The 24,737-nt window shown below is 48.5% G+C and overlaps 1 protein-coding gene across 9 annotated transcripts in view; it reads right to left on the bottom strand.

Moving 5' to 3' along the window:
• The window catches only part of ATP10A (ATPase phospholipid transporting 10A (putative)), a 183,039-nt gene that overhangs the window by 52,736 nt on the left and 105,566 nt on the right, over positions 1-24,737 (bottom strand). For all 9 annotated transcript variants that reach the window (XR_015150598.1, XM_086365414.1, XM_086365406.1 and 6 more), the window contains 3 exons: positions 9,202-9,287; positions 565-671; positions 71-202 (listed from right to left, as the gene is read on the bottom strand). Coding sequence is in view for 8 of the 9 variants with exons in the window: in XM_086365414.1 (XP_086221540.1) it covers positions 71-202; positions 565-671; positions 9,202-9,287 (325 nt within the window). In the remaining variant the exon portion in view is untranslated. The remainder of the gene's footprint in view (positions 1-70; positions 203-564; positions 672-9,201; positions 9,288-24,737) is intronic.

Genomic DNA, 24,737 nt, shown 5'->3' with positions numbered 1-24,737 from the left:
CGTGCCTGGCAGGCATGCCTGGGGGCCATCCAGCAGGGCCCGCTCCTCACGGCCCTCCAGGGAGACTTACCAATGGCTGAGAACAGAGACATGCAGATGAGGAGCAGGACACACCAGAGCACGTCACAGTTCATCTGCCTCTCCAGCCGGCTGCGCTTGTAGCGGGGGCCACTGTTGTTCAGCAGAGCCTTGGTCTCGTGTCCTGCGGGGCAGACAGAGGACAGCGATGCGTCAGGGCCAGTGTGGACAGATGGACTGAAGGAGGCTGCCATCCAGCGATCCGCAAGGGACAAGCTCAGTCAGAAAACCAGGTTCCACAATGCATCTCAAATGTGTGACCACCTTGGGGAGATGCAGAGAAAGAAACTGGCTAACATGCTAAGAACACTCCCGGTCCAGATATTATTAAACATTTTGCTTCTGTTCTCCTGGTTTCCTGCAATGGGTTTATGCTACTTTGATAATCAGGAACAGAACAAAACAATCAGGGAGCCATGTCCAGGAACATCCAGCCCACTGTGGCAAGCCAGCGCCTGTGCCAGACGGGAGACACGCAGCACCCACCTGCATAGATGACAATACCGACGACGGCTTCCGTGTTTCGGAGGGTGCAGCCTCGAAGCAGCAGGTTTTCTTTGTAGAGTCCAGCCTTTTTGCCATTGTCATGTATGCTGTCAGGGAACAGTTGGCATGGGTCAGGAGGGTGCTCACTACTCAAGCAGTACCACCAGGGAAGGCAGGCCTAGGCTGGGAGCTGCAGAGGGGAGGTGCGGAGGGGCCCAGTGGGTCTCGGAAAGAGCGGAGGTGGGGCTACACAAACCTCTAGAAGCCTCCCCAGAGCCTGATGTTAGTTCATTTACTTTGCCCATGGGCTTTGTGGAATAATAAGGTATGTATAATTTTGTCTCTGCTCCTGGTTCCTGACACAGGGTTCCTAACACCTTTGTAAACAGGACTGCTAGAATAACCTTTTATTCTAATATTTAGCCCCAGTACCTGGCAAAGAGCTCCCAAAATTCTTGTAATTTCCTAAGTGATAAGAGCATTAGGAATGTCCGCTGTTCCAATACTTGGTCTTTGAGCCTGGCTGTTCCTGACACACAGGACTGAGCCTGTTACCCATGGGATCTGATACTCTCCCTGCGTGGTGTCAGAATTGAGTTAGACTGTGGGATAGCCGGCTGATGTCACAGAACTGCCTGGTGTGGGAAAGATCCACACATCAGAATTGGAAGCAGGGCTACTGTAGGCTTGTCACCACAGAGACTGGCCACAGTTAGAGAGGGCAGAGCCCAGACTGGGGCCCAAGGTAGGAAGCTTGCCTAGGAAGACCCTGACAGGTGGGCTCTGCCCACGGCCAATTCACCACAGAGAACACTGCTCACCAGTACACCTCATATTATCACAAAGTACAAATATTTCTCTAGAAAAAGGGATCACATTGGTTTCAACAATAATGTCTACATTCTGTTCTTCTTATAAAAAGTCATTAGAAACATCAACATGTTAAATTTGATGTGATAAATTCCATGAGACAATTTTTAAATTTGGTTTATTGGGCTTCCCAGGTGGCTCAGTGGTAAAGAATCCATCTGCCAATGCAAGGAGACACCTGAGATGTGCGTTCGATCCCTGGGTTGGGAAGATCCCCTGGAGGAGAAAATGGCAACCCTCTCCAGTATTCCTGCCTGAAGAATCCCATGAATGGAGGACCTGGTGGGCCACAGTCCATAGAGTCGCAAAGAGTCGGACGTGCTGAGCGACAAAGCATGAGTTATTTAGATTCAGAGACTATACAAAGTTCAAGCAACTGCTTTTTAAATTCATCTTCTTGACCCATTAATGGCAGGCACAGCCTCAGCCCTGTTAGCCAAGACTGTCCTATGCTGGCATGGAGGGGGTCCCAGGAGCCTGATGAATGGGTCTCAAGGGGAGGCCCTGGAGGCTTCCAGAACTCGAGCAGGGGCGCAGCCTGACCTCCATCAACCAGGCAGTAGCCCCCGCCTTCCAGGAAGCCACCCGCTCACAGCCTAGGTGGACAGGCCTCTCCAGCCCTCCTGCCCACCCCCAGCCCCGCCTCCTTCTCTGAGGTACTGAGGCCAATCAAGGACCCCTGCAAGTACCATCCTTCCCACAGCTCCTAGCACAGTGCCCACTGACCAGGAACAGAGCTGGTGTGGAGAGGAACAAGGTGAAACGGAGCCCAAAAGGTCTTTTCCTGGTGCAAACAGTACTTCCTGCCACTTCAGTCCCTGGTCACCTGCATGAGGGATGTGTCAAACACAATCCACGTTCTTCACAACCAGGAAAATCAAAATATTTCACAGTGAAGAAAAGAAGCTACACAATAAAGATAAGGCCAAAGCACATGCTGTGGGACACATTTCCTGCAAACCTGGTATTTACCATCACAGCATCAGTTTCTGCAGAAGTCATGCAAAATAATGTGCAGACCCATGGGCAACCAACCCTGTGTAATACCCTCCTTGTGGCAATTCCAGAACAGAGTAAAGTTTCACTTTAAAAAGAGATTCAAGACTTGAGACCTCAGTGCCAGCTAAGGTGTCAAGAGACCCGCACGTGGGAGATGTCACACATCAAACCCAGCTCCACCACCACGGTTCTCTCTGCAACAGCCAGGCATGGAAACCACTCCTCAGAACAGCAGCCAAGGACATGTCATCTAAACCAAACCAGTTAAGTTTATTCAGAACAAGAGATGAACTCAACAGAAACAAGAAAAAGGCACTTATTCCATTAAGCTTCCTTTGACATGACCTACACCTTTTAGCAACTGCTGTGCTTTCTAATGAGATCATGTCAGACCAGAACTGATCTCAGCGGGTTCATTGGCCTGTTTACAGCTCCCGGCCGCCCACACTGACAATGAGGACTGTACTCTGAGCGATGACCCTGTGTCAGAAGGGGAGAAAGGCTGGAGAATGGTGTCACTTGGAAGGTGCTTGGTAGCAAAAGGGCTGCCTCAGTCTCTGGAGGGGGAAAGTCCCTGCAGAGGGCGGCAGGGTCCCGCAGGCTCAGGCTGACTCTGGGAAGATGCACACGACAACATGAGCCCAGCACACTGCCCTCAGCAGCTCTTTTTTATGGGCTGACGTGTGTTCTCCCTCAGAATTCGTTTGTTCATGTCCTAACCCCAGTATCTCAGAATACTGCACTTGGAGTCAGGTCTTTAAAGAGACAATTAAGTTAAAATGGGGGCATATGGGTGGGGCCCACCCCCACAGGCCTGCTGTCTCTATAAGAGGAACAGATTCGGATGCAGAGTCGGACAAACACAGAGGTGAAGGCGGTGTGGGGACACAGGGAGAAGGTGGGCGTCTGCACGCTCCGGAGAGGGAACTCGGGAGACGCCAGTCCCACCAACACTCGGATCTCAGGCTTCCAGCCTCCAGAACTGTGAGACAGTATGTTTCTGTGGTTTAACCTGCCCAGTCCACATCAGCCCAAGCAAAGAGTCACACCCTTTAACGCTTAATCTGAACCACGTAGAAGAGCTCCTGGGTGGCGGCCAGTATCCTGAGGTTCCCCGTGGTCACGCAGGCTCTGTGGCCTGCAGGCAGGGACCCCGGAACCCGCTTCACGGAGGACTTAGGACAAGAAACAGGGCCCAGCTTTACAGCTGGAAACGGAACCTTGAATTCGAAGACAAAACCAACTAACCTCTCTGTTTTATTCATTCTTTAGGAGTAAGTGAAAATGGTTAACCAGTGGCTTCAAAGGCCACCATGACTCTGCCCTAGAGCTGTTGGGCGAGAGGAGCGGGGTGCCCTCATGGCCAGAGTCTACATCCACAGCAACTCTCTGGGCTGCCAGGGCCCAGGGCAGTGGAAGAGGTGGGCAGTGGTGGTATTTTCAGCTCCTCTCTCTGAGGATTTCGTAAGTGCTTCACTAGAGGGACGGGGCTTCCCAGCTGTCACAGTAGTAAGAATCCACTTGCAGGGCAGGAGACGCGTGAGAAGTGGGTTCGGTCCCTGGGTCGGGAAGATCCCCGGGAGAAAAAAATGGCAACCCACTCCAGTATTCTTGCCTGGACAATCCCATGGACAGAGAAGCTTGGCGGCTTACAGTCATGAGGTTGCAAAGTGTCAAACAAGACTGAGCAACTGAGCATGCATTCACAGCTAAAGGGACTGCATTCAGGTCAACGAGCAGGGGCTTCCCTGGTGGCTCAGTGGTAAAGAACACCCGCCTGCCAATGCAGAAGACACAGGTGTGATCCCCGACCCAGGAAGATGCCACATGCTGCAGAGCAACTAAACCCGTGTTGCAGCTACTGAGCCTCAGTGCTCTACAGCCTGTGCTCTGTGACAGGAGAAGGCACTGCAGGGAGGTGTCCACACAGCGCAACTAGAGAGAAGCTCCCCTCCTCCAAAACTGAAGGGAAGCCTGCATGGCAGTGAGACCCAGCACAGCCAAAACCAAAAAATAGAGTTATAAAAGCCAGTGGGCGTTAAAGCACACTGGAGTAATGAGGCGCCTAACACTTTTATTTTAACAGCCTGAGCTATGTTTCATATACTGTGAAATTCATCCATTTAAGTGTACAGCCCAGGTTTTTTGGTATATTCACAGAGTTTTTCAGTAATCCCCACCAGCTAATTTTAGAATGTTTTCATCAGAAAGAAACCCTATACCCATTGGCAGTCACCACCCATTCCTCCCCCATGTCCAACCCTGGCAAACCACAAATCCCCTTTTTGCCTTTAAAGATGTTCCCTACTGCAGGCATTTCACACCAAAGGGACCACACAGCATGGCTGACCCCGCCCTCTGGCATGAAGTGCTTCGATTCACATCGGGTCTTTCACTCCATTGTCAGCCACTGTTCTGTCCAGAATTTGCTGGAAGCCAAGGTTCAGAAACACAGGATAACTTTCCTAAGGGGAAGGGGATGAGCTGGGACTGTCTGGAGAAGTCTTGGTACAATCTTAAGCAAGGTTAGTTCTCCAGCTGCAAACAGCTAAGGTTTCACATTTGGATTAAGAGTGAAACCCACTGGCCTGCCTGGTGGCCTGAGTGGGGTTACCGGGCGGCAGCTGAGGCCGGCCGAAGGCAGGCCGCCAGGGGCAGACAACGAGAGCCAGCAAACCAGGGAACTGGCTCCGCAGCTGCTCTGTACCTGAGGCTAAGCCGCAGCTCTCCATCCAGCCCAGGGCAGCCCCAAGCCTGAGCGTCAGGGCCAGAGGCGGGCGGAGGTCCTCTCCCTCCCTTCTGCTTGGCGGAGGGCTCAGGATCTGGAGGAGGACTCAGGACCTGGGCTCAGGCCCCTCTCCGAGGCCCTGCTCAGCTGCCTCCCGCTCCCCAGCACTCTTCCTGCAGACCTCCGCCCGAGTCACAGAGGGAGGCGTTTTCAACACACCGCTGCCAACAGCCAGCCCCAGAGCCCCGGCTGGACAGGCCTATCCATGAGAGGGTCCCATCTGCACCCTGACTTCCTTGTAGCAAACCCCAAATACTGCCCAGTAGAGAGAGCAAGGCGCAGCTGCAGGGGCGGTCTAGGTACTCAGGACCTGAGCAGGCCAGGCTCTGGTGGAACCCGCGGGCAGGACGGCCTGTTGGGAAAAGTGAGAAAAAGCGTGACAGGGTAACAGGGCTGGACCAGAGCGGGAGAGGTCCCTGAGGGGGGCTGCCCTTGCCACGTAACCGGGCGGCGCCAGCGAGGAAGACGCGTGAGTGCCTGCTGGAGGCGTCCGTCTGGGCAGCTGAGTCAGCCTGGCGGCGGGTGCGGCGCCGTCCACTGGAGATATCTTCCCGAGAACGAGGCCGCTGGGGCTGGTCCTCTGGAGGCGTCTTCCCGAAAAAGGCCGCTGGGGCCGGCGCGGGGGCGGTGCTCGGGCTGCAGGTGGGCGAGGGCCGCAGGACATGCCCTCCCGGGTCACCGCAGTCCCCGCCCATGGAGGGCCCCTGGAGATCTCCAGCCAGCCTTTGTTATTTCTCTCTCCCTACAAAGTGTCCCTCTTCTTTTTTTGAGGCTTTCATTCCCGGCTCGGCCCTTCCTTTTCGAGACCCGTTTCTAGAATGAGTGGTTGAAACAGAAGTCCTCCTCCGTCTCGTCATCAGCCCCCACAGCGGGGCCCTCACTCCCGGGCTCCCACAGAGTCCGCGCATGGCCGCCTTCCTCCCGAGTCGGGCTCCTGTGCTTCTATCACCGCGCTGCGCTTGAATGGGCATCCCCGGCCCCTGCTCCGGGGCTGTGGGAACCGCCATCTGTACCCTTCCTCTCGTGCCCTCTGACCTTGACCCACGCTGGTCTGCTGTATCTCCATCTTCAAACACAATCTACAGAGGCTCCTCAAACCTGTAAATCCAGCTCCTACTCCCCGAACTGTTATCATATGCATTTTTTCTATCAGTTGGGTCATTCCACCAGTTGAACTCGCCAGCTCCTCACGTGCAGGGAATCCCAACTCCCATCTCTCCTCCACCAGTCTCTTCCCTGATCCTCACATAGGAGACAAGCCCTCCTGCCGGCCTGCTCGTCCACTGGATCTTCCTTCCCAGGGAGTATTTGAGTTCTCCCCTCAGCCTTCCTGCTAACTGGGCTCTCCCTGCTCTATCCTACAACGGCATTAACCCAGAAGCAATGACCATAATAGTGGCCAATGTTTATTAAGCACCACCCCCTTCTGAAAGCTTTCCACATACTAAATTGGCAAAGCTTTGCACCCATGACACAAGGGCCTCCTGGATTCTCCCCATTATACAGATGAATAAAGTAGAGTAGTTCACCGGCACTGTCTTGCTGGAAAGCATGGGCTCCAGAGTCTGCCAGCCTCAGTAAAAGCCAGATGTAGTTAATATCCCTGTTTAACACAGAGGTATTAAAAAGCAGAGATACTTTGCCAGCAAAAGTCCACATAGTCAAAGCTGTGGTTTTTCCAGGAGTCATGTATGGATGTGAGAGTTGGACCATTAAGAAGGCTAAGTGCCCAAGAATTGATGTTTTTGAAATGGTGTTGGAGAAGACTCTTGAGGGTCCCTTGGATGGCAAGGAGATAAAACCAGTCCATCTTAAAGGAAATAAACTCTGAATATCCATTGGAAGGACTGATGCTGAAGCTGAAGCTCTAATCCTTTGGCCACCTAATGCAAAGAACTGACTCATTGGAAAAAGACCCTGATGCTGGGAAAGACTAAAGGCAGGAGGAGAAGGGGACAACAGAGGATGAGATGGTTGGCTGGTATCATTGACTCAATGAGTTTGAGCAAGCTCCTGGAGATGGAGAAGGACAGGGAAGCCTGGCGTGCCGCAGTCCATGACGTTGCAGAGACTCAGACATGACTGAGCAACCGAGCAACAACCAACAAACACAGACGGAGCTCCCAAGGGCAGAACCGAGAGCTGTTGACTAGGGACTGAAGCCCCTCCAGCTCCAGTCCCAGTCTTGGGCAGGCAACAATTGTGTGGGGGGTGGTCTGACCACAGGGTGCCTGACACCCCGCATAGCAGGAGGGCACCGGCCACAATACAGCCTGGAGAAGGAGGTCAGAGTTATCACCAAAAGTTACCCATCAGCAAGAATACCCTCAGAATGTTCTCCCTAGAGGCTGCCCCCACCTCCTTCACTGCAGGGTCTGCTCTGTTCTGCCCGCCAGGCCCTGGAGATTTTGGGGTGGTGCCAAGGATGGTGTGACATGTACAAAGTCTGGGGCTAGGGGTGGGCGGTGCACACAGGGGCTGGGAAACCCACACAAGACCGCTTTCAGACGGAGGCCTGAATATCTGCCCCTAAATTTTACAGCTGACATTTTAGGATTTTTCTTAACAGTTTTGCCCTCCTTCAACCAGTTGTTTTAAGGGGTGATCTAACACTTCCAAGTTCTGGTTGATCCTCAGGGCAGAACAGGCAAGCACGGGCAGTTTCAGCAGGCGTGAATATCTCCTGCCCTTTATGGTGCACACTTTTCATTCACTGACTCCCCCATCGCCCCCAACAAGACGGGGAGCCCACTGCACGCACACAGGCAATGATGCGGAACGTGTCAGCGAAGCAGAGGCCTCGAACTCATGCCAAAAGCTCTTGCAGTGGAGCCCCTCCAGGAGCAGAGCTCCAGCCCCGCCTACGTGTCTGTGGCGGCCACGCTGCGCCTCAGCCTCTAAGCAGCATCCTGAGCAGCTGGCCCCGCAGAGCTGGATGCTGCGGGAGGCCCCAGCTCCCTGCATCACACCTGCGGCCCCCGGCTTGGGTCCACACAGCTGCGCCCCGGCGGGGCACCCCCGCCAGCTCCACAAGTCCATGCGACTCCCTGTTCTCTCCCACCTCCCTTTTCCTCACACCGCCTGTACGCAGCCTGTACAACTATTAACACAATTACAGGAATTTCCAACCATTCGCAGAAGCACAAGGGTGGCACTTACTTCCCCCGGACAGCCCCCAGCCCAGCTTCAACAAAGACCACCAGGCAGCTGATCCCATGTCATTCATCTACCTTTCTTGTCTCTCTGTTTTGGAGCAAGGAGCTGGACTATCTATTTAACATGCTTGAGGACTTTTAATTTTGTTTATGTCTCTGTGTTCCCCTGACTACAGTGAAATAATTTGTTTTCAGTTCACTGCATTATCCCTGGAGCCTTAAAAAGGGCCTAGCACATAGTAGGTGCTCAGCAGATACTTGTTCAATGGCTGAGAGTATGAACGAAGGCATGACCTCCCAGGCAGGCTCCTTCTGCCTGGCGTCTGTGCTTCCACTTATGCGGTCACGTGCAGTCACCGTGTTTCTCACCCCCTCACCTTCCCAGGCTGCTGGACGGAGGCGATCTGACCAGCGTCCACGGCCGACAGACTCCTGTCAAGCAGCCCCGTGAGCTCAGGGACAGGGCAGTAGTCCTGAAAGGCTGCACTCACACACAGACACACGCTGTGTTATACTATACACCGTGGGCCGTCCCACAACATGGGTTTGAGCTGTGTGGCTCCACTTATTCGCAGGGTTTTTTCCGCAAACACAGTATTACATCATCCAAGCTTGGCTAAATCCACAGACGTGCAAGTACAGATCCAGAGGGCAGACTATGGGACTTAAAAATCCGTGGTTTTGGTACCCTGGCAGGTCCTCAATCCACCATGGACACTGGCAGGGGTTGGCACCCCACACCGCAAGCTGCTCAAGGGTCGACTGTACACACTCATATTGTGTGTCAAACAGAAGGGTAAGCCCAGGCAGAGGTCCGATACTCACATGCACCCACGGAACCTAGTCAGGTCGTTGTTGGGCTTCTCACACTCGATTATGCTGGTGAACGTCAAAGGATTGAATTCGGAGACCTAAAATAATAGCACGTACACATTAGAGAGATCTGGGGTCAGCCTTGTCCATCTAAAAGTCACTTGCTTCTTGGTCTCCCACCCACAGCGGCAGCATTTCATGAAGGACTCTGCGTTTGTAACCTGTGCACGTACCCCCGCGCGCGCACACACGCCCACAAAGTGCTTGGCCCGTGCCTTTTTGTTTCTATAGTGAACGACAGCTGTCAGTGAGCCCACAGCACTGCAGCTTTAATGTAAATTAAGCATATATGGTAGAAGAGGGCAGGGATGAGTTGAGTTTCTTGAGACAAAGCCCCACCTTCCAACTTTCTACACGGATTCGGAGAAGCAGCTTCCATCTGAAAAACAGGAGCTTAGAATAAAAATATCATTTCCTCAACATGCTCTAAACATTCTTCACAGATATCTGGGGGCAAACATTTAAATAATCAGTGTGTAAGCCAATAATTTCTTTATCCTGCTTGATGAAAAAGTGAGAGCTCATCACAAAGGAAGCCCTTCACTTAGAGTCTGGCAGCGAGAGATGAAGCGAGGCCTGGCTCGTGTGGAGAGATGCGTGCGGAGAGGGAACGGGCAAGAAGGGTGGGTGGCAGGCAGCGAACGAGAGACACTGGGACACACCTCCAGTGTAAACTACTGAGGCCCGTCTACAGAGTTTTAAAACCAGCTTGCTTGGATCAGACTGGCCATTCTCTTTTATCCATCAAGTGTCACCACGTGGTTAAAAAAAAACAACAGATCTGTCTTGGCTCACGCAAGCCTAGCATCACAAAAAAGGGTAACTGGCTAAACATCAGAGGAATGGTAGAAACACTGGTGACCCCCCCTCCCAGGTAACGGTTACTCCAGCACAACAGCACCCCCCACTTGGCAGAGAAGATAGCTGTGAAGGTAGTGACTCAAAAGTCAGCCCGACTGTTTTCCAGGCTGTGACTGTTTACACAGTAGTAGCTCGATTCCACAGCTGAAAAGAAAGCGCTGCTTGAAAGACTCTTCTTGAAGTTTCATTAGCTATGGGCTCCTCTCCCCGTGGACTGAAATGCCCTCTGGCTCTGCTCCAGACTACGGCTATGCTTGGAGGAGTGTATTTATTTCAGGCCTTGTGGATCCTCCTGAAGCCAGGCAGTTGCCTTTTCCAGAGCAGACCTCTGCCGATGCAACGCCCAGGACGGCCCTGAAGCGGGTGAGTTCCCCAGCACACCAGGGTTATTCTTGGCAGACAGGGAGGGCGGACTTAAAATACTCTGTCTCTGTTTATGATTCTTTCTCTCGAAGAAAAATGTAACGTGCATGGCTCAGAGACTAGAACATTCTGTCTCTGGAGCGTCAGAGCTGCCTTTGTAACGTTCTACCAATAAGCCTGTGCCCTGGGGAATGTGTGTGCCCAGGCCACGGGATACCTGCCTTCGTCTGCTTGTTGGGGAGGGTTTCTAGACCTGGAGGGATCTGCAGAGACTGTTCTGGGTTGAACTGTGTCTCCTCACTCCCACCCCCAGAATCCACATGTTGAAGTCCTAATCCCTAGTACCCCAGAATGTGGCTGCATTTGGACACAGGGTCTTTACAAAGTTAAGTAAGGTAAAATGGGATCATTAGGGTGAGCCCTCATCCCTCATGCGATCTGCCTGGTGTACTGCTAAGAAGAGGGAATCTGCCAGCATTGTGGACACATGCGCGTGCGCGCACACACACACATGCACGCATGCACGTGTACATGTGTTGAGGGATGACTGAAAAGAAAGAGGGAGGAGACACCCATCTACAAACCAGGGAGAGGAGTTTCAAAGAGAGCAACGCTGTGGACGCCTCGACCTTGGACTCTGTGGCCTCCACCACTGCGAGAAAATAAATTTGTTGTTTGGGCCACTCTGTAGCCGTAACAAACCAATATAATATAGAGCCCATCTTTGACTTTCCCATTTAAAAAGAGTTTGTGTCCAGAACACATCTTTTGGATGAGAAAATTCTACTTACCTTGATTGTTTCCAACTTAACAGGCAATCTCTTAATACCCCCATGTAAGAACTGTGTTTATTTCTCTCTCCACCCACTCATTTACCCATCTACTTCCTGCCAAACTGGGTTCAAGGTGGTGCCCAAGCCACCTACCAGCCAAGCTCCTGTTGGTCCAGCCCCAGAGCAAGGACAGAAGGTCCAGTCCACCACTCTATGCCACACATGCTAACTCCATATTTTTAATATGGGGAAGGTGAAAAAGTTCTGGAGATGGATGGGGGGGCGGTCACTGCACAAGACTGAATGTGCTTCATATCACAGAACTGCACATTCAAAAATGGCTACAATGGGGGAATTCGCTGGAGGTCCAGTTAGGACTCTGCACTCTCACCGTGGGGGCATGTCAGGGGACTAAGATCCCACAAGCCCGTGGCGTGGCCAAAAAACAAAAAGTTCAACATAACAAAGAGGCTCTACCTTAAAAATAAAAAAGACAAAAATGGTAAATTTTGTATTATATATGTTTTGCCACAATAAAAAGTTTAAAGAAAGCAAATATAAACAGACACCAAGACCTGACTGTGAACAAAGAGATGAATCATCAAGTAACACCTAGCTCAGAAATCCAGAATTTCAGCACAAACGTAGAGCACCTCATGCTTAAGTCACCGCAGACACCTCTACACATACACCACTGGTGTCGTTATCATCGTCATCAGTTACAGCCGCAGTGTCTGATAGCTCACTAAATGCCGAGTACTATGCTAAACGCTGTTCACCACCCCTCACAGAACCACAGTGAGGTCCATTTTCAAACCATTTTTAATGTGCGGTGATGAAGGACCATGCCCACGGTCACGTGGCTGGGGGGTGACTGAGGGAGGCTCCTCAGCATCTCAGACATCCAGCTCAGCAGCCTTGCCAAGACTGCCTTGCACTAATAAGAAAAGATGATGTAGATATGTATATGTATAAAGATGATATATATACATATATGAATATGCATAAGCCAAAAAGTGTACAATTGGTTCGACAGAAATTGCCAAACATGCCTTAAAGTTTTAATGTTTTCAAAAACATGTGTCAATTAAATGTACCCCCTTTCCATCTTCAGCAATGCCCTAGGATGCAGAGTTAGTACCATTCACTCAAAACTGAAGCAAAAAAAAATCAGGAGCCCTAGAATCTACCCCTGGTTCTTCTGATTAAGAACTGCGGGCCTCCTGGCATTTAGACTCGGCTCTCAAGGTCTCTAGAGACCTGTGGAATCACAGGTCCACGACTGCAGAGGTGCTTCTAACCGCCCTTCCCCCCCACTGCAGCGGCGCACTGCAGGAGCAGCGTGGTCAGCATGGGGTCACGCCGCAGCCCTCGGCCGCCCACTCCTCGCACTGGGGCCCAGCGCACCCACGCCTCTGCCAAATGTGTTGCCATCACTCACCGCACAGTCTCCACATCCCAGCAAGAAGCTTATGCTCACAGTTTCTACCTCAAACATTTCCCAAGCTTCTTTGGACCAAGTGATTTGACCTCATTAGGTGGAAAGGAAGGCAGGGCAGTGATGTGGGCAGAGTCCTGGGCCCTGCCTTTGAGCTTGCATTCCCTAGAAACCGGGGCATCGGAGAGCCTGGTGACCCAGCTCACCCAGAGAGTGCGCCTTCCCCTCCCTGCAGACCCTCCCGAGTCTCTGACACCTGGCGCCCTCTCAGGCCAACCAGGTACCTCTGGGGCCACGTTCCAGGTCAACCCCACAGGGGAGTCAGGGTCTGACTCAGCAGTGCCCAGAGCAGTCACTGAATGAACGCCTGCTTCATCAGGAAGATTCTCTTATCCATACTGAGATTCCTAAATGCGTTAAATGAATCACTAATGAGTATTCCATACAAGTAAACATCGATATTTTCCACCTTAAAACAGAAGCAGTGATGTCTGCAAAAGGGCATTTATAGTCCACTGAAGCAGACACATAATATTTTATCATAAAAGAAGTTCTTTAAACAGTTTACATTGCTATGCTGTTGGGATAAGCACGTGTCCAAGCAGGAGCCCTGCCTGGCTCTCGCCCTGGAGCTTCTGGAGTGAGGATGTGTGCCTTGGTTTCTGGGCAGTGTGGTCCCAAAGGAGGCAGATGAGAGGACACCCAGAGCCCGGAGCCCAGACGTGGGCACACAGGGGAGAGAGCACAAGGAGCCGGACGCGGGCACACAGGGGAGAGGGTACACAGAGCCCAGATGTAGGCATACAGGGGAGAGGGCACAGGGAGCCCAGACGCGGGCACTCAGGGGAGAGGGCACAAGGAGCCGGACGTGGGCACACAGGGAAGAGGGCACACGGAGCCCAGACATGGGCACACAGGGGAGAGGGCACACGGAGCCCAGATGCAGGCATACAGGGGAGAGGGCAAAGGGAGCCCAGACACGGGCACACTGGGGAGAGGGCACACAAAGCCCAGCCACGGGCACTCAGGGGAGAGGGCACACGGAGCCCAGATGCAGGCACACAGGGGAGAGGGCACAGGGAGCCCAGATGCGAGCACAAGGGGAGAGGGCACATGGAGCCCAGAGCCCAGATGCGGGCACTCAGGGGAGAGGGCACACGGACCCCAGACACGGGCACTCAGGGGAGAGGGCACATGGAGCCCAGAGCCCAGACGCAGGCACACAGGGGAGAGGGCACACGGAGCCCAGACACGGGCACTCAGGGGAGAGGGCACACAGAGCCCAGACACGGGCACACAGGGGAGAGGGCACACGGAGCTCGGAGCCCAGATGCGGGCACGTGTACAAGGCTCTCTCTGTTTTCTGCCTCTGGGACTCTGTCCTGAAGATGCCTTTTGCTGTGTCCTGTCACAAGGCTCCTGCACACAAGGGGGTCCCCTCCACCTTGAGCTCCAACATCACTGCCCCGCGGTGGCCTTCAAAGGCTGGTCCCTCTATACGGCTGCTGCCCTGCACGGCAAGGTCTGCACCTCCACGCAGCAGCCACGTTCTGCCCGGGGGGCTCCAGGCGACCCTGCCAGCTGCCCCCACACCTCCCAAAAGCCATTCCTACAATCGGGGGCCTGGGGGAGGCCCACGCCATTCCACGTGGCTTTCTGTGCCCCCACCAAACTCCACCCCGGCGCTCCAGGAGGTGACGGTCCCCTGGCCGAGGCTGGGCAGGCAACTGCTGCTGCCCTGAGCTTGTGTGCCCCCCAACACCGGCTCCTTCCGAGCCCTCGGATTCTCTGAGGACAGTTCTGTTTCCTCCAGACCAGCACGGGGCCTGATGAACACACGGCCCAGAGGTGACAGATGCTTCTTCTTCAAGGATCTCCCATATCACAAACTTCCAAACAGACCCAGTGCTCCCTGCTGAGTCCTTGGAGGCCTGGACCCCTTGCCTACCAGACATCCCGCACCTGGTGTTGCGGCAGATAGGGCTGGCAGGAGGCCTGGGGCACCTCTCTGTGTTCTGGAAAGCCGTCCCTCTTCTACAAGTGTGAATATAGATATGGAGAGGTGAAATACTTCTACAAGTATTTCAGTTAGAAGCAATATCAAAAGACTTCTTCATAGCCTATAATCTGGCTGCTTCCTTACTGACAATTGGTGAACAATACCTGCATTAATTCAGGCAAAGCATTTAACCCAAATGAATGAATAATTATGCCAGCTCCTGCTTTCCATTTTCAGTACCTGTCAGTGCTTCAGGCATTCAAGAGAAGGCAGATAGCCCAATACTGAATGAGGGGATGAATGAATGAATTTACTTATTTACTGCAAAGACTGGACTGCCAAATCAATAGTTTCAATCAGCCTGAAATGAAAAAGAAATTGTCTACCACAGTGTCCTCTGGCACACAGCAGGATCACCCTGATGGATCAGTTTTTATTAAACAACTAAAAATGAGAATGAAACCAAAGGCACTCTGGTCCTGGGGGCAGGAGAAGTCAAATGTATGATTCTAACCAAAGAAACTTCTCTCCAATTTGTTTCGTATATTCAGTGTAACTCTGCGAGTTTATGCCCAATGCAAACAGAAACTACAGAAATGATGACAAAACTTGTTTAAGTAGCTAATCTGTGATTGCAGTAGTGTGACTAAATCATTGAACACGTCCCAGATACGTAAGTGCACAGGGAGGCTGGAACAGCAGCCCGTGAGCGACCCTGGATGGCGGGCGGTCCCGCACGCAGCAGCTTTTCTGAGGCCACCACAGCTCCTGACCCCCAGCGTCTCCAGGGAAACAGATGACAGCACACAGGCGTCAGGGGGGCCTCAGCGGGCCTCTCAGGAAGCTCCCTGAGCTCAGTGTCTTTGCCGGCTGATAAAGACCTGATCCAGGCCTGTCCGGGCTGCTGCCTTCTTTTTCTAATTGCAAATTTTCCTGCCACAAGTACCTGCCCTGAGATCAAGGGGACCTCCCTTTGTCTTTCATGACAAAGACATGAAGGCTTTTGGGAAGCCTTTCATTTGTTAAATCTGACTTAAAAGTGCAAGAGTCAGCCCCCCCCTCCCTTCCCCCCTTTCATCCTCTGTCCCCTGGCCTCCTTGCTGGTTCACAAATAAAGCCTCAAAGCTTTAGACCAAGTGCAGAGGCTCAGAGTGCTGGGTTTGAGTCTGAAGTCTCAAAATCAAAAGCGCTTCTTTCCCTCTTACCACAAATGCTCCATGCAGTCACTGTAGGCTGTCACTGCCAGCAGAGCTGCATTTTCTTCTTTTATCAAACGTGTTAAGAGTATCTAAGGGCTGGTGGCTATGCCTTCAGACAGTTAAGCGATAGAGTTGCTTTTATAGAAAACCAACTTCGAAACCTAAATGAGGGCTGTTCTTTAAAACAGCCCTCTTAAAAGAAACTGTATGTAATTCAACATGGTGCTACCACATGAAACACATCTGAATTGGCGCTACCGAGGTGATCTGTTCTGCCCGCTGACAGGCTAGTCTCATTTTCCAACGTGGACTGAAAAAAAAATGCACAAGGTAGACGCTGAGTTGTTGCTGTTCAGTTGCTAAGTCGTGTCCATCTGTTTGCGACCCCATGGACTGCAGCACACCAGGCTCCTCTGTTTTCCACTGTCTTCCAGAGTTTGGTCAAATTCATGTCCAATGAGTCAGTGATGCCATCCAACCATCTCATCCTCTTGTCCCCTTCTCCTCCCACCTTCAATCCTTCCCAGCATCAGGGTCTCTTCCAATGAGTCAGTTCTTCACATCAGGTGGCCAAAGTATTGGAGCTTCAGCTTCAGCATCAGTCCTTCCAATGAATATTCAGAAGGGTTTCCTTTACGATGGACTGGTTGGATCTCCTTGCAGTCCAAGGGACTCTCAAGTGTCTTCTCCAACACCACAGTCCAAAAGCATCAATTCTTTGGTGCTTGGCCTTCTTTATGGTCCAACTCTTACATCCATACATGACTACTGGGGAAACCACAGCTCTGACTAGATGGACCTTTGCCAGCAAAGAGATGTCTCTGTTTTTTAATATGCTATCTAAGTTTGTCATAGTTTTCCTTCTAAAGGAGCAAGTGTCTTTTAATTTCATGGCTGCAGTCATGGTCTGCAGTGATTTTAGAGCCCCCCAAAGAAAATCTGTCACTGCTTCCACATTTTCCCCTTCTATTTGCCATGAGATAACTAAGATAACATGATCTTCATTTTTCGAATGTTAAGTTTCAAGCCAGGTTTTTCATGCCTCTCTTTTACCCTCAAAAAGAGGCTCTTTAGTTCTTCTTCACTTTCTGCCATTACAGTGGTATTATCTACATGTTTGCGGTTGTTGATATTTCTCCTGGCAATCATGATTCCAGCTTGTGATTCATCCAGCCTGGCATTTTGCAAAAGTTGAGAGTTATGGTTTATTTGGCAGATAGTCTGAAGACTTTAAGGCTAGGACACAGCATCTCAGATAACGCTGAGAAATTTTTCTGAAGAGGTGGAGTGGGGAGGCCAGGATATATAGTAGTTTTTGAAATAAGAGAGTCAAAACATCAAAAGAAAACCAGAAATCTCAAGTTAAGGAATTTAGTGTTTTTCTATGTATGAGAAAAATACAAGTGTCTGGGCTCACTGAAATGGTTCCTGAGATACACAGCTCAGCTAAGCATCCTGGGCTTTCGCATGCTGAGGTTTCCTCGGGGGCACCCGTGGGGTGGACACGGGAGTGGCTGCAGGGCAAGCACTGTTTTCATCCTGGGTTCCCCTGGGTCCGCCGCCCCCAGGTAATGGCTTGCTGGTTGCACCAGCCCTTTGTTTACTGGTATGGCAGGTGATATCTTTCATCCACACCGCCCACGGGCCTCCTGTCCCACTTACATCACCGTAGGTGACAGGTGATGTGAGGCACTCACCCCTCACAGGGCAGCATGCAGGGAACCGAAGCCTGGGGTGCGTTTACAAGCAAGTGGGTCCTGAGGGTGGCTCCCAAGCAGAACCATGTTAGGAGAGAGTCATACTGCTGGTGTTAAAGAAAATCAGGATGGAGCACATAAAAAGAGGCCAGTTCAGGAGCCCTTGCACTAACCTGGGAAATAACCAAACGGGCAGCAGAAATGTGGGATTCTAAAGCACAACCAGACCAGTACACTCACTGGAATTCATGGGGAAAAAAAAAAAGTCCAACTTGAAAGATAGGCAATTTAGACCAAATGTCCAGCTTGGAGCAAACAGAAACACAGGCCAAAATATAAAAAACGTCTGCCCAAAGGTGTCAGAGGTTAAACAAGAAGGTGAAGCAGAATCAAATCTAGAAAAGATGAAAATCTGGGGAGTTGAGACTGATCTTTGGGGCCTCCTTTTCCTCAGGGGAGTTTCTGGTCTCAAGTGGAGCTAGGGACACCGGTGGTGAGTGGAGGGCCTGAGGCAGTTTCCTTCTTCTGCTGGAACAAATGTGCTCTCTTCCAGGTCTGGAGATCATGTGTTGGAAAGGAGCCTCACTGAGCTAAAGCCAAGGAGTCCAGAGGGCTGTGATCCTTCTAGAGGCTCCAGGAGAGAAGCTGCTGCTGCTCTTCTTCCAGCTTCCGGAGGCCGCCCCTATTCCTATACGCACAGCTTCTCTCATGCCGCATCTGACTTCACTGTCCGGCCTTCTCTTTTACTTCTAAAGGCTCCTGTGATTATGAGGAGCCTGCCTTAATAGTTTAGGATAATTAGCAATACTGTCCCCACCTCAGGGACAGCTGATTAACCAATTTAATCCCATTAGCAATTTTAATTTCCCTTTGTCATATAACACGACATATTTCTAGGTTCAGGGGATTAAGACTTGGGCATCTCTTGGGGGTTCTTTTTCCACCACCACAGAATTTGCCAATAGAAGGGCATGGATCCCTAGAGAAAGAGAATGAACCAGAAGAAAGAGCAAGCCTTTGAGCAAACTGCTCCCCAGGTTAGAGTCAACTGGGTGGCCCAGAAAATATCAACACCTAGCATTGGACTGAGGTCATTTCAGATTGTGGGAACTCTTAGATAATGAACAAAATAGAGTCTCACTTAAAAAAAATATGTATATATATATATATCTATATATATATATATCTATATACACACACACATATATATAAAACACTAGTCCTCAAATGATTTATAAAAAACAAATTTCCAAATACAATGTCAGACACATACTCAGAGATAATCAATCATAACACAAGATAAGGCATCATGCAATAAGAACCAACAAAAACAAGACTAGGATCAGGCTTATAGGGATTTTAAATCACCACACTTAAAATGATCCTGAAGCTAAAAATAGTTACCAGATGATCCAGCAATCCCACTCACAGGCATATATCTGGAGAAAGCTATAATTCAAAAATATACATGCACCCCAATGTTCATAGCAGCATTATTTATTAATACAAAAGCTAAGACACAATAGCAACCTAAGTGTCCATCAGCAGATGAATGGATAAAGTAGATGGGTGTCATACATACAATGGAATATTACTCAGCCATAAAAAGAACAGAATAATGTCATCTGTATCAATATGGATGGATCTGGAGATTATCATACTAAGTGAAGTAAATCAGACAGAGAGAGACAAATACCATATAATATCATTTGTATGTGAAATCTAAAAAAAGAGAAAAAGATACAAATGAACTCATTTACAAAACAGAGACTCACAGACACAGAAAACAAATTTAGATTTACCAAAGGGGAAAGGATGGGATAAATTAGGAGTCTGGGATTAAAATATACACACTACAATAGGGAGGAGGGAGGAGGGTTCAGGATGGGGAACACATGTATACCTGTGGCGGATTCATTTTGATATTTGGCAAAACTAATACAATTATGTAAAGTTTAAAAATAAAATAAAATTTAAAAAAATAAATAAATAAAAATAAGTTCCTCAGGAAAAAAAAAACATAGATAACCAATAAGGACAGGGACAGGGCACCGTACTCAATATCATTAAATTAATACCTGGTAACACAGACATGAAAGTGATAGAGGAGAGTGAAAAAGTTGGCTTAAAACTCAACATTCAGAACACTAAAATCATGGCATCCGGTCCCATCACTTCATGGCAAATCGATGGGGAAACAGTGACAGATTTTAGTTTTTTGGGCTCCAAAATCACTGCAGATGGTGACTGCAGCCGTGAAATTAAAAGACCCTTACTCCTTGGAAGGAAAGTTATGACCAACCTAGACAGCATATTGAAAAGCAGAGACGTTACTTTGCTGACAAAGGTCCACCTAGTCAAGGCTATGGTTTTCCAGTAGTCACGTATGGATGTGAGAGTTGGACTGTGAAGAAGGCTGAGCGCCGCAGAATTGATGCTTTTGAACTGTGGTGTTGGAGAAGACTCTTGAGAGTCCCTTGGACTGCAAGGAGATACAACCAGTCCATCCTAAAGGAAATCAGTCCTGAATATTCACTGGAAGGACTGATGCTGAAGCTGAAACTCCAATGCTTTGGCCACCTGATGGGAAGAACTGACTCATTGGAAGAGACCCTGATGCCGGGAAAGATTGAACGTGGGAGGAGAAGGGAACGAGAGGATGAGATGGTTGGATGGCATCACTGACTCAATGGACACGAGTTTGAGCAAGCTCAGAGAACTGGTGATGGATGGGAAGGCCTGGCGTGCTGCAGTCCATGGGGTCACAGAGTCGGACATGACAGAGCAACTGAAATGAAGTGAACATAAACATGTCTTTAGAACCATCAATAATACTTCTGTTGTACCTAGGTTTACTAGAGGTCAAGTAAGACTTTTTGTTACAAACTTGTCAACAAGAAATGTCCCTCATTATGGAAAATACTTCAGGGAAACTAAGATGTGTTTTCAGTAGAAGAAGGTATGAAAAAAATACTTAAAGAGTTATGCATGATCAGGATTTTCTAAAATTGGATCACAATTAGTTGGATAACTGGATTTTGTTAGGAATGACACAGCCATATGAAAAATGGTTAGAACCAACTAGATCCAAGATAGTGGAATCGACTTCAGAGCCAACTAGGTCCAAGATAGCAGAGTTGACTTTCACTGGACCTTGAGCCTCAGGATATAGGCCCATGGTGACAGAGCAGCAAGCTAAGTGATACACTCATCAGCACTGACTAAATCTGACCAAATATTCTAAAAACTTTTGATTGATTCTTTTGACAAAACTTCTTAAATCGAATTCTGTGGAAGTTCTTTGACCTGTAGCTAACTTTGGGATTCTTCAGAGGACCGCTGAAACATCCCAAAGAGAGATATTAAACTAATCATGTTTATTTGGTTGGTTATAAGGGAAATATTATCAAGTAAGTAATAAATCCTCTCAGGTTATAATGTATGGTAAATATTTCAAATATAGATATCCTAGAAGTTATATGGAATTCCTAACATTCTGATAGTCTAATGGGAGTCCTGGTAGTCTAATGGGAAACTTGATGACTTCACAAAAGTCAACAAAAAGACTGAATAAACCAGTGAAAATGCTTATAACTTTTATGGTTTCTAGCTGAAAAATTACAGGTTTGAATCTGTGTTTTCCAGGAGTAGGGAAAACCTTTCCCTAAAACTAGTTATGCCAGTAATTTGGTAAAATTATATGTTATAAACAAATTAAAACAACTATATTTTCTATCTGACTCTTCCAGAGATTGGAAACTCTTAGGTTCCCAGTAACTTTTATCAGATGAGTTAGGAAGGTTATCTCACTAACAGGTATAGAAATCTCAGGGAATTTTTGAAACCTTGAAAAGGGAAGACTTCACCTCGATTTGATAGGAGAAATCTGTGATAAGCCTTTGACATGACTTTCCCAGCCTTGTTTTATTTTAAAAGTTCAATTTGAAACTCAAAAGTTTCAGCAAAGCAAAAAGTCTATGATCAATTAAATGGTTATACAAATCATCAGGCCAAATTTATTGAGAGCAGATCCACTTTGCAAACAAATTAGCCCTAATATGGTTATATTTGATAAAAATTAGGGTAATTTTAGGAAGAAAAAGATGTTTCAATAAATGTTAAATCCCAGTTTGTTAATGGAGGTTTGTATCTAGTAAGACTCATTTCTTGGATAGTTCTTTGCTATTATGTGATACTAAGGTTAAATTTAATTGAATTCTTAAAGAACACCCTAAGTTTGTTTCTGAAGCTTATCTCAGTAATCTATCTTTAGATAAAGATCAGATGCCTTATGACCTGCAATCAGGACTGGAAAAAGACATAATTTAAGGGGCTGTCTCCAGCCTGGATGGAAGAACCTTTTTATCAGACACTCTTAACTGGCTCATGCACAGTAAAATTGAAGGGAAATTGACCCTTGGATTAATTCCCACTTCCAAAGGCCCCTACACTAGACTACTCTATACAGAGGACAGCTGACCTGATCTTACCTTAAAATGATGCTCAAACAGGAGAAACTGCACTATATCAGGACGGGAAGAAGATGACATTAGAGGTAGACAATTTGCCCAAGATTCTGGACCTGATTCATATTATCATTTGCAATGTTTTCTTGACTTCCTGGACCTTTGCAATAAATCAAATGCTTTTCTACCATAGGCCTGATTCTATGCAAGTTTTAGAAATCAATACAATTACCTGTGTCTAGTTCTGGGTCCCTTGGTGAATTTCTCTACTCTAAGGCTCAAACTGGTTGGCCCCAAGAAAATTTACTTAAAAAGAAAAATTGTAATCACATTCAGGTCACTATTGATATTACTAGGTGGGGTCCCCTCACCTTGCCAACTAATAATGCCTACTCCAACTCTGGCCATAAATTTGAGTTTTCTTATATTCAGTTCAGTTCAGTTCAGTCACTCAGTTGTATCCGACTCTTTGCGACCCCATGAATCGCAGCACACCAGGCCTCCCTGTCCATCACCAACTCCCAGAGTTCACTCAGACTCATGTCCATCGAGTCAGTGCTGCCATCCAACCATCTCATCCTCTGGCATCCCCTTCTCCTCTTGCCCCCAGTCCCTCCCAGCATCAGAGTCTTTTCCAATGAGTCAGCTCTTCCCATGAGGTGGCCAAAGTACTGGAGTTTCAGCTTCAGCATCATTCCCTCCAAAGAAATCCCAGGGCTGATCTCCTTCAGAAGGGACTGGTTGGATCTCATTGCAGTCCAAGGGACTCTCAAGAGTCTTCTCCAACACCACAGTTCAAAAGCATCAATTCTTCGGCGCTCAGCCTTCTTCACAGTCCAACTCTCACATCCATACATGACCACAGGAAAAACCATAGCCTTGACTAGACGGACATTTGTTGGCAAAGTAATGTCTCTGCTTTTGAATAGGCTATCTAGGTTGGTCATAACTTTCCTTCCAAGGAGTAAGCGTCTTTTAATTTCATGGCTGCAGTCACCATCTGCAGTGATTTTGGAGCCCCAAAAAATAAAGTCTGACACTGTTTCCACTGTTTCCCCATCTATTTCCCATGAAGTGATGGAACCGGATGGCATGATCTTCGTTTTCTGAATGTTGAGCTTTAAGCCAACCTTTTCACTCTCCACTTTCACTTTTATCAAGAGGCTTTTGAGTTCCTCTTCACTTTCTGCCATAAGGGTGGTGTCATCTGCATATCTGAGGTTATTGATATTTCTCCTGGCAATCTTGATTCCAGCTTGTGCTTCTTCCAGTCCAGCATTTCTCATGATGTACTCTGCATAGAAGTTAAATAAGCAGGGTGACAATATACAGCCTTGACGTACTCCTTTTCCTATTTGGAACCAGTCTGCTGTTCCTTGTCCAGTTCTAACTGTTGCTTCCTGACCTGCATACAGATTTCTCAAGAGGCAGATCAGGTGGTCAGGTATTCCCATCTCTTTCAGAATTTTCCACAGTTTGTTGTGATCCACACAGTCAAAGGCTTTGGCATAGTCAATAAAGCAGAAATAGATGTTTTTCTGGAACTCTCTTGCTTTTTCTATGATCCAGCAGATGTTGGCAATTTGATCTCTGGTTCCTCTGCCTTTTCTAAAACCAGCTTGAACATCAGGAAGTTCATGGTTCACGTATTGCTGAAGCCTGGCTTGAAGAATTTTGAGCATTACTTTACTAGCGTGTGAGATGAGTGCAATTGTGCAGGAGTTTGAGCATTCTTTGGCATTGCCTTTCTTTGGGATTGGAATGAAAACTGACCTTTTCCAGTCCTGTGGCCACTGCTGAGTTTTCCAAATTTGCTGGCATATTGAGTGCAGCACTTTCACAGCATCATCTTTCAGGATTTGGAATAGCTCAACTGGAATTCCATCACCTCCACTAGCTTTGTTTGTAGTGATGCTTTCTAAGGCCCACTTGACTTCACATTCCAGGATGTCTGGCTCTAGGTCAGTGATCACACCATCATGATTATCTGGGTCATGAAGATCTTTTTTGTACAGTTCTTCTGTGTATTTTTGCCATTGCTTCTTAATATCTTCTGCTTCTGTTAGGTCCATACCATTTCTGTCCTTTATCAAGCCCATCTTTGCATGAAATGTTCCTTTGGTATCTCTGATTTTCTTGAAGAGATCTCTAGTCTTTCCCATTCTGTTGTTTTCCTCTATTTCTTTGCACTGATCACTGAAGAAGGCTTTCTTATCTCTTCTTGCTATTCTTTGGAACTCTGCATTCAGATGCTTACATTTTTCCTTTTCTTCTTTGCTTTTCACTTCTCTTCTTTTCACAGCTATTTATAAGGCCTCCCCAGACAGCCATTTTGCTTTTCTGCATTTCTTTTCCATGGGGATGGTCTTGATCCCTGTCTTGTGTACAATGTCATGAACCTCATTCCGTAGTTCATCAGGCACTCTATCTATCAGATCTAGGCCCTTAAGTCTATTTCTCACTTCCACTGTATAATCATAAGGGATTTGATTTAGGTCAGACCTGAATGGTCTAGTGGTTTTCCCTACTTTCTTCAATTTCAGTCTGAATTTGGTAATAAGGAGTTCATGATCTGAGCCACAGTCAGCTCCTGGTCTTGTTTTTGCTGACTGTATAGAGCTTCTCCATCTTTCGCTGCAAAGAACATAATCAATCTGATTTCGGTGTTGACCATCTGGTGATGTCCACGTGT

The sequence above is a fragment of the Bos grunniens genome, chromosome 21 (assembly GCF_055505025.1).
Source record: "Bos grunniens cultivar Pamir isolate PY7600 chromosome 21, Bosgru_T2T1.0, whole genome shotgun sequence".
Classification (NCBI taxonomy): domain Eukaryota; kingdom Metazoa; phylum Chordata; class Mammalia; order Artiodactyla; family Bovidae; genus Bos; species Bos grunniens.
This window is presented reverse-complemented; position numbering and strand designations above follow the sequence as displayed.